The sequence below is a fragment of the Trachinotus anak genome, unplaced genomic scaffold (genome assembly GCF_046630095.1).
Source record: "Trachinotus anak isolate AG129_WGS33_773 ecotype Australia unplaced genomic scaffold, CSIRO_AGI_Tana_v1 ptg000009l, whole genome shotgun sequence".
Taxonomy (NCBI): Eukaryota; Metazoa; Chordata; class Actinopteri; order Carangiformes; family Carangidae; genus Trachinotus; species Trachinotus anak.
In genome coordinates, this window is record NW_027273860.1 from 11464377 (window position 1) to 11479246 (window position 14870).

Sequence of the window (14870 nt, forward strand, 5' to 3'; positions counted from 1 at the left end):
TTCTCTTGCCAGATGATAGCCACGTTATCTCATCACTCACATCCAAACACACAGACAGGTTCTCCTATTCTCTTTAAATCTTTTCCTCCCATTTACATGGACACATGCATGCACACGCACAACACACACACACACACACACACACATTTGGGAGAGATGATAGCGTGAGTGAGATGGCGGGCTGCTATATCAGTGGTGGGACGGGTATATATTCCTGGCTGGTGCTGATAAGCCAACTGATGCCTTGCCTTATTTAGTCAGTGCTCACTGCTGACACACTAGCAGAGCAGCACATGCTGCATGCACACTGACTATACGTGTTTGTCTAAGAGAGTGTGTGTCTCTGTGACGTGCCTATAGATAAATGCATATAGACTGAAGTGTGTGTGTGTGTGTGTGTGTGTGTGTGTGTGTGTGTGTGAGAGAGAGAGAGAGAGAGAGAGAGAGAGAGGGAGAGTGAAAGAGAGATAACACATGGATACTTGTGCACATGTGCACCTAATGTCCTAATGTCTTTCTGATAATATGTACAGTTCCCAGCTTCTTACAAGTATATAGGTAATAAAATTCCAACTGAGAAAGGGTATTGGAAAATGGCTTAATGTGTTGTACTTATAGCCAAATTAAATGTTTAAGTAAATTTTAAAGAGCTCTTTTTTTAAGTTTTGCAATTGCTACATAGCCAGCGTTAGCATTAACAGCAGTTAACTCACTGGTCTACAACAAATCTTCATTTCTTCACTCACCAAGAGCTGTCTTGAGCAGTGGACAGCAACCCTCTTATTTTGCTTCTATTTCTGTCACTTTTTTTCTTGTAGTGAAGTTAGCATGCTAACCAGCTAGCCCTGGCCTGGTCGGACAGTCTCGTCACTTTCCGATACCGAGTCACTGTAGCATCCAGTCTGCTCTGAAGAAGAAGCACTGCTCAGAGGACGTATTATTACCTCTTGTCTTGTAAACGCAACAATGCCTAAAGCTCTTGGCAAGACTGAAAAGTAAACAGCTGTTTATTCTAATGCTGGCTATGTAGCAATAGCAGAATTTACATAGCTCCTTCAAAATTCAGCAGCAATAATATCAAATGAAATAGACATTTCATCTATGGTGGAGGTAAACACTTAAAACATTCCTATATATGATTAGTCTCAGCTTTTTGCAGGTTGCTAGGAAGAAAAAATAAACCTAATACAAATATTTTTTTCTGTTTCAGAGGCCCTGCATATCAGGTGTTGGTTAACTTTCACTACAACCTGCACAGCAAACAGTGCTATCATATAGAAAACACTCTTGGCCCTCAGTCCACTGGCTTACAGTAAGTTTGGGCATTTTATCATTCTTCATACTATTGGGAAAGTGCTTTATCAATTTGACCTAAGAAAAGGAAGGACAGATAAAACAGTATAGACAAATCAACACATAATACACGAGAAATGAGCTGAAATGTCTAGACATTTAAACTAATAATGCAAATGTTATTGCATTGCTGTCCTTTGTGGCTTTTGTTTTTATTACCTCTTTTTATGATGGCAGAGCAAGTGACAGAAAAGTGGAAAGTTTAAAAATAGCAAATGTCATTAATGTAGATTATACAGCGTACACATCGCTGAGCTACTACGATACCTGAACTGCTGATCCCTGACAAAGAGGCTTTATGGGGGAAGCATCATTATGTAGCAAACTTTTCAATGGCACTGACAGTCACTTATCTCAGTTCACAGGCCGCCGACACGGCCACACCACACACACACACCCCCACATACACACATGAGGAGAGCATCCAGAACGCGATGTGTGTAGAGTCCGTTTTGCATAGATAAGAGTGACAGAATAACTGAATGAGGGACACAGGACTCCACTCCACTCCACCGCTTCACACTAGATCTATATTGATTGGCTGATCACAAGCATGAGGTCATCAGATTTACCCCAGAGGCTGATGGGATAGCTCCTCTGTACAGTAATTGGAGTGGAGAGGTGGGTGTACCCTTTTTATTCCGCTCTTCTTTCATTGCTCTCCACTCCTGCTCCAGGCTCATCAGAAGCCTCTTGCTCAACAAATTTGCTGCATCTTCTGACTTATTCAATCAACATTTATCCTCTTGCTCTCTCACTTCAATCCATTTTCGCTTTCTTTGTATTTTCTACTGGTTCAGTCTCCCTCCCCTCATTCCCTGTGGATCTACTGGGAATGCTCCACATTCAAAGACAGAGAGTCATGTGACCAGAACCGGGTCGATAGGAGTGCATCTTTTGCCATGCACTGTATAATGAGACTTACATAACATGCTTACAGCTGCCACAGTCGGCTGTTTATAACACAAATACACTGCTAAACAGGAAAAAAAAAAAAAGATTTTAGTCAGGAGAGTGGAAGAGCTTGTTTTGAGATTTCCAGAGGCACATGATGGAGGCACATAGCTTCCAGTAATTTGATCACTTACTACAGTACATGGGACCTTGTTTGCTGCCATAAACACTTCAAATTAGCTTGAATGCTTTCAGTGTGGTTGCTTTAGCGGTATGCATTAGGTCATGTGTTTACTTCTGCTCTAAATTGTTGCTCTGATTCACATCCGAAGACTCTTTCTTTCAACACATTATCCATTTTTCTCTTTTCTCTTATCTCAATCTCATGGGCCCTTACTGACAGACACAGAATCATAATATCATGGGTCTTATCTGTGGAATAAATGCAGGAATTTTAATATTGAGCATGTGAAATCCACCTTATGTAATCTGTATCTTATATCCTAATCTGCTGAACTAAGTATTTTCTCTTCCTGCTTATCAGAGAGGAATTATTATATTATACAAGAATGGCTGGATATGAATAAAGCCTGCCATTCATAATGTCTGCTATTACTGCATTAGTGTAAATGCATGGGCTCAAAATACACTTATTAAATGTCTTTATTGTTTTTGCGCATTGAGAGTGTATTTTATTTTCATTAAGCCTACAAAACATTCCTTTTGTGCCACCAAGAGGTTCACATTTTTAGTTTTGATATGTCTTCACAACTATTGGATGGATTGCCATGACATTTGAAGCAGACGCACGCTGAATTGTGATGACGTTCATCTAGAGCCATCATCAAGTCAAAATGTCGGTTTGACCAGAGCCTCGAGGACCAAATACCTGCAAAACTAATGACGTTCCCATCAGCCTGTGTTAGCATAATGCTAACATACAAAACCAAGATGGTAAAAATGGTAAATGTTCTTCAGTGCCTGCCAGATGTTACCACTGGGAACATGTTAGCATGATAATGTTAGCATATAGCTCAAAGCACTGTTGTGCAGTACATCCTCACAGAACCACTAGCATGGCTGTAGACACTTAGTCTTGTTTAATTGTATAAAGGATAGAAAGGAAAAATCTGAACATATGTAAAGCTGCGCCCAGCAAGACATTGGGTTTTGTAAATATTTTGTATCTCTAATATCATGTTGATGTGTTTTCATACATTCATTCATTAATGTGCACCTCTAAGAGAGAGAGAGAGAGAGGGAGAGAGAGAGAGAAATCAAAGCAAAGCACACATGGCTGCATAGAGACCTTTTCACAGCTTGCACACATCCTCACTGTCTTCAGTCTAATAATTCCCTGATGCAATGAAACCAGAAGATGTCAAAGCGATGCGGCATACCCTGAACTGTGTCCCAGTAGGAGGGAGGCTTTAAATGAAAAGGTCACATCTCATCCACCTGTTAAAGAGCAGATGCCACATCAGAGCAATACTTGGCAGGAGGAGCAGGTATCGTTATTGAGCACACGAGACGCACTTGGCACGAGCGCATGTATGGCTATACAGCTCACGCACACGAACGCACAGGCACACAAACTCTCTCTCTCTCACACACACACACACACTCAAAGACCAGCTCACACACGCACAAACACACACAAGATGCCCGTGCCCTCTCCCTCGGAATGAAAGATATGGGCAGAGAATAGAAACAGAACCTTTTCCATGGATGATCACACTGGCTACACAAAAGCCTTGACTGTTGGTGATGTACAAAGGTCAGAGCTGTTCCGAAACGACTCCGCTTACAGTACACAAGAGTGAGCCTTCAATCAGACCGGGAGATATTTGTCAAACAGGTCACTGCTCTGACTCCTCAATGGTGAAAATAAACACCTGAGGAGGTCCAGGTGGTCATTTTGTTGTGTTTAGACAGTATACACCCACATGCACATGCAGAAGCATGAATGAACACACATAAACACTGTACCTGGAAGCTGCTATTTCCACTTTACTCCTGGCAATGGCTGCAGCCCTCTGTGCCCCCTCCACAGCCCGATCCACCTTCTCTTTGGTTTTTGGGTTCTTAAGAGGAATCAACTGCTTCCTTATTCCACGCACCAGCACGTTATTTTTGTACTTCCCTTCTTCTTTGGTGCCATCTGGGAAAACTGTGCACCCGTAACCATGGCGCTTGTTGTTAAGCCATTCTCCCTCATACTTCATCCCATTGGATCTCTCTGAAACACCAAATCCATTGCGTTTGTCGTTCTTCCATTCGCCCATGTAGGTCTCGGTCGTGGTGGCATCCACATGGTCCTCGAGAGGTAGGTCCTCATCTGGCAGCTCGCCGTCACCGATGGATATGGTAGAGTTGGCATCACTGGAGCTGATGCGGCTCATGGTGGCATCACTTCTTGCAGAGCTGCGCTTGCTGGAGATTGAGGTCCGAGAGTCAGACTTGCGCAACTGCCTGAGGCTGCCGAAGAGTGAGCCCCTGCGGAACAGGCCCTTCTTCTTGCCAGTGACGACCTCGCTGTCTGAGTGGAAGTTAAGGACGAAGCCCCCGCGGCTGCCTGACGGCGCGTCTGCAGGGGAGGAGAGGTCCTGGAGCACGGTGCCGTTGCTCTGCTCGGAGCGCAGCGAAGCCAGAGATGTACGGAGAGGAGAGCGGATGACAGTGGCCATGCCATAGGGAACACTCTGACGCACGCCATAGCCATGCCGCATCCCGCCCATCCACTGGCCTTGATAGGTACCTGAGGAAACAAGTCATAGTGGTCAGAACAAACTGTATACTTCCTTTCCTTGAAGGCAGTGGTTACCAACACTTCTACCCTATGGTCCCTTTAAAAGAAGTGCTGTCTACTTGTCACATGTTGCATAGATCAATGACATGTGAGAGAGTTTTTACCCTCTCTAATTGTTTCATTTAATATTTGATAAGGTAATGTTATCCAGGTTTTCACAAACAAACAAGCTATTAAAAAGTTTAGACAAAAGTAAGAGAAATACCTTATTTCATCATCTTTCCTATCCTGTAAATCCTTTTGAGACCCCACAGGTTTATCTTGTGACCCCTTGGAGGGGTCCTGAGCCTTAGTTTGGGAACCACTGTTACATGGGCTAAAACAGCGCTACACAGTATGGAAAAAGTCATGAAAATGTAAATATGAATTTGTGATCTATCTGTGGATAACCTGTAAATGTGAGAAGGTAAGGTGAGGTAATGTAAGGGGGCAACTGGCAAGACATTGGACAGAATTAAAAGTTACAATATGGTCTATTCAATAATTTTAAGAAGGCAACGTGTTTTCAAAGTCTTGCTTGTGTGTGTGTGTTTGCTTGTGTGTGCACTCTGTCTCACTGGGCTCCATTCCAAAAAAGGGTAGTCTTTTATCTCCATCAGATAAAAGAGTCTATAAGCCTAGAAAATGACTGCAGTCTGGGATTCCTACGAACTATCTGAGAGAGACAAAGAATCAAATTAAATTAAAATGCTAATTAAAATGGTCCTTTACATGATAGAGTCCTTAAGGGGAGTGTGATTATCTGGAGATAAGCATGTCTGAATAGCTTCACCTGTTTTAAAAAGCTTGCCAGGGTAACATTTTCCTTCTTAGCTGCAGTGAATTTGTACTTATTTTGGTACTTATGGTCAGAGGAGAGTTAATCTTTTTCCTGGTACGCATTTTGTCAGCTAGATATTCTCTGTATCAGCGATTACATATGGGAACACAGAGGAGGCTCGCTGTAGGAGCACGGAGAATGTCAACTAATGAAATGTTTTCCCTCCCTCCCCTCAGATCTGGGACCGCGAGCATAACTAACTCAATCACAGAGATTTGATTAAGGTGCTGGTACTGAGGATCACTTGGGATGAATGTGAATCACTCAGCTAGGAGCCTATTTTCAGGCGGCCACTAACTCCCCCACTGACAGTAGGCGCATTCACCACCATCCGTTTGTCTCTGACGACAGGGAATTGCTATGAGTCACATAATGAGAGAAATACTTCATTAATCCCATTTGGTGCTGCTGAGCCCAACGAGCATGTGCTGGCCTACTGTAGCTTCTTCAGAGCATCATATTACAATACTGTTCCTAATAAGGAGAAAGGCTTGTTAATCAAGCACTTGTATCAAATTGACCAATACAATGAAATATGCCATGATGGTCAGATTCTAAGAGAAAACGATACACTAGCCCGGGCAGGAATTTAGATGGATAAACAGTGTGAGATTAACAGGCTGGCTCGGCTCGGCGCTGCAGTTCAATTCGGTCACCCTGCAGATCAAGTTATCAGGATGTTGCGGGGTCAGACAGCCAGATGTTCTGTAGATCCTCTAGGATCAGCTGATTTCCCAAGCCCAGCCCTCTGTAACCATCATATGTGAAACATTTATTCTGCACCATAAGGCCTCCGTTAGTGGAAATGATGTTCACAAATCGCCCAACGACGGCCTGTAATACACAACAGGCCTACGGAATCGCATGCAAGTTCTTGTGCTTGTAGGCCGCCAGGGATCTTGCCTCCTTGATCAGACACAGGTCTCCAGACAAAACGCAATCTATGAACACACCACTGATTAGTGAGATCAAAGCCCTGAGAGGGGCTTCTCTCTGACCTCTCACTTCCAGCTAGTTCAAGAATGTGTCTTGTGCGTGGCTTAACATGGCTGTGTGCGATCATGTGGAGTCCCAGTTGTGATTATGTTCATTCCTGATTCAATTTCTACAAAAATGTCTCTCAGGTAAAAGTTTAGTTATTTAGACATCGAAAATTGCATCCATTGGGACTGATATTACCCATTGTTTCCACTGCACAAGCACCTGTTTTGCAGATTTCCTTAAAACTATTCCAAGTGTTTTGCCGCTTGCAGAATGGCTGAATTGCTACCAGAAGTAGCACTTTCTTCCTATGACACGAGTTGCTTTTGATTGGAATCACTGGCATTGGCCTCAAAGCTATGATGATGCCTGCTCATGTTCATGGTAGTTTTTTGCAGTCCAGGTTCAAATGTGAAAATGACAGAGAAGGAGGTGATAGCCTGGCTATAATTGGCTCCAAACAGACTGATTTGCTCTGATTTCCAAACTCCTTCTAGACGGGGCATGGTGCCACTGAGCTGGCAACAGGAGTCACTTTCCTCCCACTGTCATATGAGTAGCTGCCAAATGAGATGTGGCTTGGAATAAGAGAGGACGCATTATCTTAAAAGGTATCCAACAAGTTGACATTACTAGGGTTATAAGTAATCATTTTTTTGGGGGGTGGGCGGGGGGGGGGGGGGGGTGTTCTTGACCACGCTGCGCAGTGCGCAATCTCAGCTTCAACTCAGATCATATCAGATGGAAATTCATGCACTGATGTATTTCCATCAGCCTCCCTCAGTCTGAGCATCCTCACCCACAGCCACATAACACATCATCAGTCGCAGCCGTTAAAGCGACACACGTTAAACAAACACTGGGCCACATCCCGGAGAGTTCCTTACCGCCGTCGCCATAAGTTTCGATCCCATATCCATCTTGCAGCCCGTTGCTCCAGGTGCCGTCGTACCTAGCAGGTGTGTTGTGGCTTTGCCGGACGCCGTACCGACCCTTAAAGCCGTGACTCCACTCTCCACGGTAGATCCATTTTCCTTTATTCTCCACACCTAGCCCATGCCGCTTCCCCTGGGACCAGTAGCCCTTGTAGGTATTCCCACTGGGCCAGGTGTACACCCCGACTATCTCAAAGCCGTGCGACCAGGACCCGGCGTACTCGCCCTGGCCCTTGGGTCCGGTGCAGATGCCGTGTCCGTGGGCTTTGCCATCCTCCCACCCCCCGCAGTAAGTGCCACCGTCGTCGAAGTCAAACCTTCCGCCCGTCATTCAGATATAGGCTGGAAATAAAGCAGATCGTGCGCTGCCGCAGACTCAGGCGTCTCCAGGACCGAGGTTAGGGGATCCAGGACCGGCGGTGTGATGACAGGATGAGCCAACAGGATGATGACTAGAGGGACAGAAAATAGGAGGGTGAGGATAGTGGACTGGTACTTCCAGACACTGACATGTAATACAAAAGGCATGCGCTGTGCAAAGGTATGAATGGTGGGCGTCATTTACCGGAGGCGCACGCCGGTTTCTCCGATGTGTGTTGCTCGTCTCCCCCCTCTCACCCACTGATCACAGAGGGAGAGAGAGAGAGGCGTCGAGTCGGTGCTGAAGAAAGACACTGGGCCAATCGCAACGTCACGCCACAGGGACCTCCCACCCTCCTGTCGCCCTGTCTCTCCCGCCTCAGCGAAGAGCCGCCCCCCCCCCACTACCACCACCAAAATAAGGCACCTACATAACTATGTGAGACCATACATTTAAAAGAGGCGCCTCACTTTACTGAGTCCCCACACTGCAATTCCCCATAATATCCAAGTGTTGCTCTGTGATGCGTTTAATGACTTGTTATATTTTATGTCTTGCCGCCCATAGTTGCACAACGATGGGATGCGTATGGTGATAGTGTATAGTGTATATAAGAGCTCTATTAAGTTTTAGAGATTATTAATATTTCTAGCCTACAACATATACAACATACACTAATACTCTTATGAGATATCTATCGTGTTTATGTTGAATAATTAATTTTTTTTTTAATAGTAGGCTATCTTCTTGTTATGGTGATTCATGAAAGCTGAAACAGTTTTTGTTTAGTGTGTGATGATTTACATTTTAGTCAACACAACATAATTTAGTCAGTGCATCAGTGAAGTCATTCTCTCTCCTCCCTGAAATCTACAGTAGAGAAGAAGAAGAAGAAGAAGAAGAAGAAGAAGAAGAAGAAGAAGAAGAAGAAAGACAGAAGTTCCTTTCTGGTCTCTATTAGTTAGTCTTAGCTTTCTGTGCACAGCAGTGTGTCCACCAGCAGCCTACACTTTAAATGAAACCCTAACAGCGGCCTCTGCTGTACACATGCACTTATTGCGTGGCTGAGGATCGTTGTTCCCTCGGTGTGACAGTGTAGTGATTGTTGTCAGTGTGGACAACCGTTTGTTGTGTTTGTTTTTTTCCACTGCGAGTCATCATATGTCTACCTTTTAAAACTTGTACTCGGCAATAATCTACATGCTCTATGTAACAATGGTTTACTGCTGAAGCTAACTTGAATTTGAACGGATAAAATATTAGCTCACTGTTCTACTGCTAACCAGGTACAAGACAGAGAAGAAAGAATCAAACAAGGAAAATAAGAAAAACAGCAAGAGATGGCGGTTTAAGCTGTGTCATTTACAAAAAAAAAAAAAAAAACAAGTGTAACTTTTGACTGTTACAATATACTGCTCAATAAATGTTTTTTTTTATTTTTTATGTCTTCTTTATTTATGAAAAGTTAGTCTGAATTACAATCAAAATGAAAAAAGTAGATCTACGTTACACTCCGCGCCTGCAGGGGGTGTAACTTGTCGACCGAGACGTGCATCCTGCCCTCACTTGTCCCCTAAAACACTAACAGATAAGATGGCGTCCGAAAACAACTCTGAGTCCCTGGAAGAGAAAGCAGCTCTTGTAGAAACGGACACAGCACAAGGTGCCCAACAAGAAGGCGGTGCAGTTGTGAAACAAAGCGAATCGAAACTAACGCTTTATCACTGGACACAGTCTTTCAATTCCCAGAAGGTGAGTGTCGCCACGATTCAGCACCACAGCCCAGTGGACAGCGCCTCGCCAGAGGTCTAATGAGAAACCTGGTAAACAAAACGGGGGGCGGTTTTAGCTTTATGTGACACACACATCCTCTGTCGTGATTAATAATACTGACGTAAAACACAGGGTCGTAGAAAGTTATTCAGTGCCACTGCAGTTTGTTCACCTTTCAGCACTAGCAATTTTCCTAAGAAGGGTATCCTAACATTTCAGCACCATGGTTCAGTGGGCATTTCCACATTATAAGTAACGATATCTAGTGAACTGCTTTTGGTGTTATAGACTAAAGTTTATCAAGATTACAGTAGATATTTCGACATCATAGTTACCTCCTGTTACTTCTGATGGTCAAATCTTTGACTTTGCAAAGAAATGTAATTTTCCATTGGAATAATATTGCTTAAAAAAGCTTTAAAAACACTAAATTTGTCTACATACAGTACATCTACGTGTTGTTATTGTCTCTATTATTTAAAACCTTGGACCTTACATAGCTCTGTTCTTTGTCATAACATATGTCATTAACACTAAGAGAAAATAAATAATATAGTAGTCATTTGTTGATGCTTCATAATGATTTATTTGAACATTATGGTTGTTTCAAAAGCGCAGAAATATCACACAAAGGTCTGATTGTAGCTCAGTCATGTATCTATGATCTTGTGGCTTTGATCAAGAGATGAAAAGAGATTAGATTAGTCTAGTTCCACATGTATAATCACTGAGACATCAACTTAAATCACAGTCACACAGTCACAGCAGAGTTGTTGTTTTGCAGGTGCGTCTGGCCATAGCAGAGAAAGGTTTGCACTGTGAGGAGTATGATGTGAGCCTACCGCTCAGTGAACACAACGAGCCCTGGTTCATGCGTCTGAATCCTACCGGTGAAGTGCCGGTCTTAGTCCACAATGACAACGTCATCTGTGACCCAACACAGATCATGGACTACCTGGAGCACAACTTCAATGATGGTGAGAGTAAATGTAGAGTGTCTGGCAGGCCCAAACTCTCACTGACTGTTTTAATACACTCTAGCAGGGCTGGATAGGGCCCCTTTCAGTTGAGGTTCCTACATGTTTTCATTCATTGTTTTACTTTCCCTTTGGTTGGAATAAATGTAAACATTTTTTGTTTTCATTTGTTTTCATTTTTGTAATTCGCATTTGTTGATTTTTCAGTCATTCATTCATTTTCTCTTGGTTTGCACTGATCCATGGTAGCTTTGTTCTAGAGGTCTCATCCAGTCACCTCAAAGCAGAGAAAATCTGGTAAGCATGAAACTGTTTAATCTAATGAGAAATCACATGTTTTAAATGCCCACTGTTAAAATTCAACATTAAAAAAACACAAATTTCTTAGCCCTGAACCTCGTCTATCCTCCCTTATGCAAGCTTACAGTACATTGTGGAAAATACTTGTTCTTTTGCCAAGATTCTCTGTTGTCTGTGGTTGAACTCCCTTTGATTCCCTCACACCTGACCCCATTGCTTGATCCTTTTCATGCCTTGTTTATTTCCAGAGGGCACTCCCAAGCTGGTCCCTGAAGAGGGCAGTACATACTATCACAGAGTGCAGCACTACAGAGAGCTGCTGGACTCACTACAGATGGATGCCTACACCCATGGCTCCATCCTCCATCCTGAGATCACAGTGGACTCCCACATACCAGCATATGCAGCCACATGCATACGAAGTAAGAAACACAGAGATGCACTCTAGCAGTATATTCATACATCATGTATATACACGAATCCATAGTTCCACTGTGTTAGCTGCTTCTTGTATTGGATAGGACATGTTTTTGCCTGCACAACAGCCAGACATTTTTTAGGCATGCATTCAACAAAGTGTCTTATTCTACCTCCTCAAATTTGTGACTGAGATCAGGTGAAGGGAGAGCACTTAAGTTATTGTTATTGCCATAGAACAATGCTGAGATGAGTAAAGTGGCCCTTTTTTAATTTAGTTGAAAACCTCTTCTTACCAATTATGTGAGACGGTTTGACTAGAAGAGGAAGCTGCTTGCATGAAAAGAGAGGTTTCTTTATGAAATTATTGATTTCCACAGTGAAGTTTGTAAAACCACCGCAGTGTGCCTCATCACGTCTAACACGATCCAATTTTTGTGTGTGACAGCACAGATTGGAAACACGCAGTCAGAGCTGAAAAAACTGGCAGAGCAGAACCCAGAGCTCAAAGATGCTTATATAGCAAAACAGAGGCGCTTAAAAGTAAGTTGTTCAAGTAAGAAGAGTGGCAAGTATGAAAAACTGTTTGTTTGTTTTTTTTTTAACCATAACCAGTGAATTCATATTTGGTAAAATTAACTTAAGACTGGAAACTGGCATTTGTTTTATAATTCAAAAAATATTATGACATAGAAATGTATAATTTCCACCACACGTATGTAAAATTCATGGTAACTATCGGAGCTAAAGGCCGAGCCGAGGCTGCAGTAACCATGTTTGATATCCTGTTCTGTGGTCTCTGTTGAACTTCATGCAAGACAGCCAACAAGAAAACTCAAGTATTAGCTATCTGGGAATATAGCCACAGCTAGCTTTAGTAAACTCTAAAACTAGATTTCATTACAATTGATCCAACAGGAACTGACGCAGTAAAACTGAGATACATTTAATGCCTATAAACTATATACTGAACAACAGTAGCAGATCTATAATTTCCTTTTAGATACTATAGAGTGAGAATCAGCAATTTTAGGTAGTTTATGTAGGTTCTAGTGAAATGATGTTTTGGCAAAAATAATCATAAATGCATAAAATAATGGCATTACAACCTTTCTAAGCCTTTCTAAACTGACAATTTTTCTCCTCTTCACTGCTTCTGTTGTTGCATTCTGCGTTTGACGTGTAGCATGACTCCTCCTATAATGTTTAATAGAAATAAATGTGCTGTGAACACAGTGTATTTATAGATGAACATATTTCTGCAGTCTAAGTTGTTTGACCATGATAACATGAAGTACCTGAAGAAGCTTCTGGATGAACTGGAGAGTGTGATGGACCAGGTAGAGACAGAGCTTCAGAGGAGGGCGGAAGAAACACCAGGTAACCACAACATGCTGTTGCTTAGTAACCACTGTGCCATTAATAGATACACAATAATGGCTGTAATTGTGTTAACATGACTCTTTGACTTGTAGAAGAAGGCAGTCAGTCTTGGCTGTGTGGTGAGTTCTTCAGCATGGCCGACGTCTCTCTGGCAGTAACCTTACACCGCCTCAAGTTCCTCGGCCTCTCCCGCCGCTACTGGGGCAACGGTAACCGTGTCAACCTAGAAACATACTATGAGCGTGTGGTGCAGCGCCCGGCCTTCAGGAGGGTTCTGGGTCATGTCAACAACATCCTGATATCTGCTGTCCTACCTGTGGCGTTTCGTGTGGCCAGGAAGAACGCGCCGGTAATTGTTGGTACCACTCTGCTGATAGGCATTCTGGGAGGAGCCACATACTTCGCTTTTCTTTACATGAAAAAGAGGCTTACTGCCTTTAGCTGAGGGATGTTGGGGTGTGTTGAGGAGACTGAACTGATTTGGGGGTGGGACGTAAAAAAACAGACGAAGCAAGAGAAATGTCGCATACATCATAACACTGATTTAAATTGTCTAAAGTTAAAATACATAGAAGAATATGATTCATTAATAGACGTCAGTAATATGTAACTGGAACTCACCTTGATTGTTTTCTGTTTAGCTGGCTGCACAAAATGCACTTTTACTCATTATGTGACTGCTGCATTATACATCAAAGGACTGACGTAAATAACCACACTAGTGTTTTTGCATGTTTTATTCCGCTGGCTATACATCACATATACCACATCTGGAGTGTTTTTGTAGTTCTAAAAATTAAACGTTAGTTTCTCAACAGCAGTATAGTCACAAGCAGTGCTTTAGTAGCAAGTGTGACAACCATGCATGTATGGAAATATGAGTGGCCTGAAATAAATAATGCAAATTTAGTCACTTCTTGCATTAAAAGCTGAGAAAACTTGGTCTGGCTATGTGTCAGATGAGCAGCTCTTTTTTAGAGTCCCTAAAATAGCATCTAAATGTACCATTCCTCTGACAAAACTGAAAATACGTGTCTAAAAATTGGGACTCTACTGTGCAGCATAACTTTGACACAAATATAAACCAGTCAAATAGACAAATAGATTTTTGTACTTTAATGAAAAGTAATGGAAAGCAATGGGTGCCCAAAAAAAGGAAGCAACCAATTCACAAACGAGTACTTATGTAAGGCATACATGATTTATAGTAAATGGGCTAAAAGATGCAAAAACACTAGTATGGTCCTTACAGACATCTTTATGTGTACTTAATGTGTCATTGATAAAAGCATAATATGTTATGCCCTGCATCTGCTTTGTCATTTATTATTTCATTGTAATTCATATTTACATGGTAGAATTTTTAAAAAGTACACTTGAAGTCTGCAGCCTGCTTTCTGTGACCAAGTCTGCCCAGCATTTATCTTACTGTATGTCAAAACATGCGTCTACATTTGCCTGCAACTCTATAGGAACTCCCTGTTATCACACCTGCACTCGTGTTTTACTGTATGACTGATGAATAATTGCTTGAAATATTGTCTGTGTGTAACAATAGTTGATTGAATTGCTTTTCCAATCTTGTTTACAACATCTCCAGACCATCATATGTAACATCTGTCTGAGATTAAACTGCTTCCAAATACTTTCCACTGTTTCCTGTCAATCAGGTATGATTGAGAATGGCATTGAAAAGTCAGGACTCAGCATCATTTAATGATGTATCACATAACATACAGGTTTTAAACATTTTAAAGTTCCCACATCACATTCCCCAGTCTGGATGCAAGTCGACATCTACAGTCATTTGTTTGCCCTGTCAAAACCTCCATGGTTGACACTGACATTTAACATATGCTCAGCTTTG

At 42.4% G+C, this 14870-nt stretch overlaps 2 protein-coding genes across 2 annotated transcripts in view; one reads left to right on the top strand and one right to left on the bottom strand.

Moving 5' to 3' along the window:
* The window catches only part of jph1a (junctophilin 1a), a 32021-nt gene extending 23539 nt beyond the window's left edge, over positions 1-8482 (bottom strand). Inside the window, exons 1-3 of the mRNA XM_071485323.1 lie at positions 8358-8482; positions 7745-8244; positions 4237-5005 (exon numbers count right to left, since the gene is read on the bottom strand). Coding sequence (XP_071341424.1) covers positions 4237-5005; positions 7745-8123 — 1148 coding nt within the window. The 5' untranslated portion in view covers positions 8124-8244; positions 8358-8482. The remainder of the gene's footprint in view (positions 1-4236; positions 5006-7744; positions 8245-8357) is intronic.
* Positions 8483-9637: 1155 nt separating this feature from the next.
* On the top strand, positions 9638-14651 carry gdap1 (ganglioside induced differentiation associated protein 1). Its single transcript, XM_071485320.1, has 6 exons — positions 9638-9905; positions 10711-10903; positions 11452-11625; positions 12069-12163; positions 12886-13000; positions 13096-14651. Exons 1-6 carry the CDS (start codon positions 9747-9749, stop codon positions 13446-13448), a joined length of 1089 nt encoding a protein of 362 aa, XP_071341421.1. The 5' UTR covers positions 9638-9746; the 3' UTR covers positions 13449-14651.
* Positions 14652-14870: the final 219 nt, after the last annotated feature.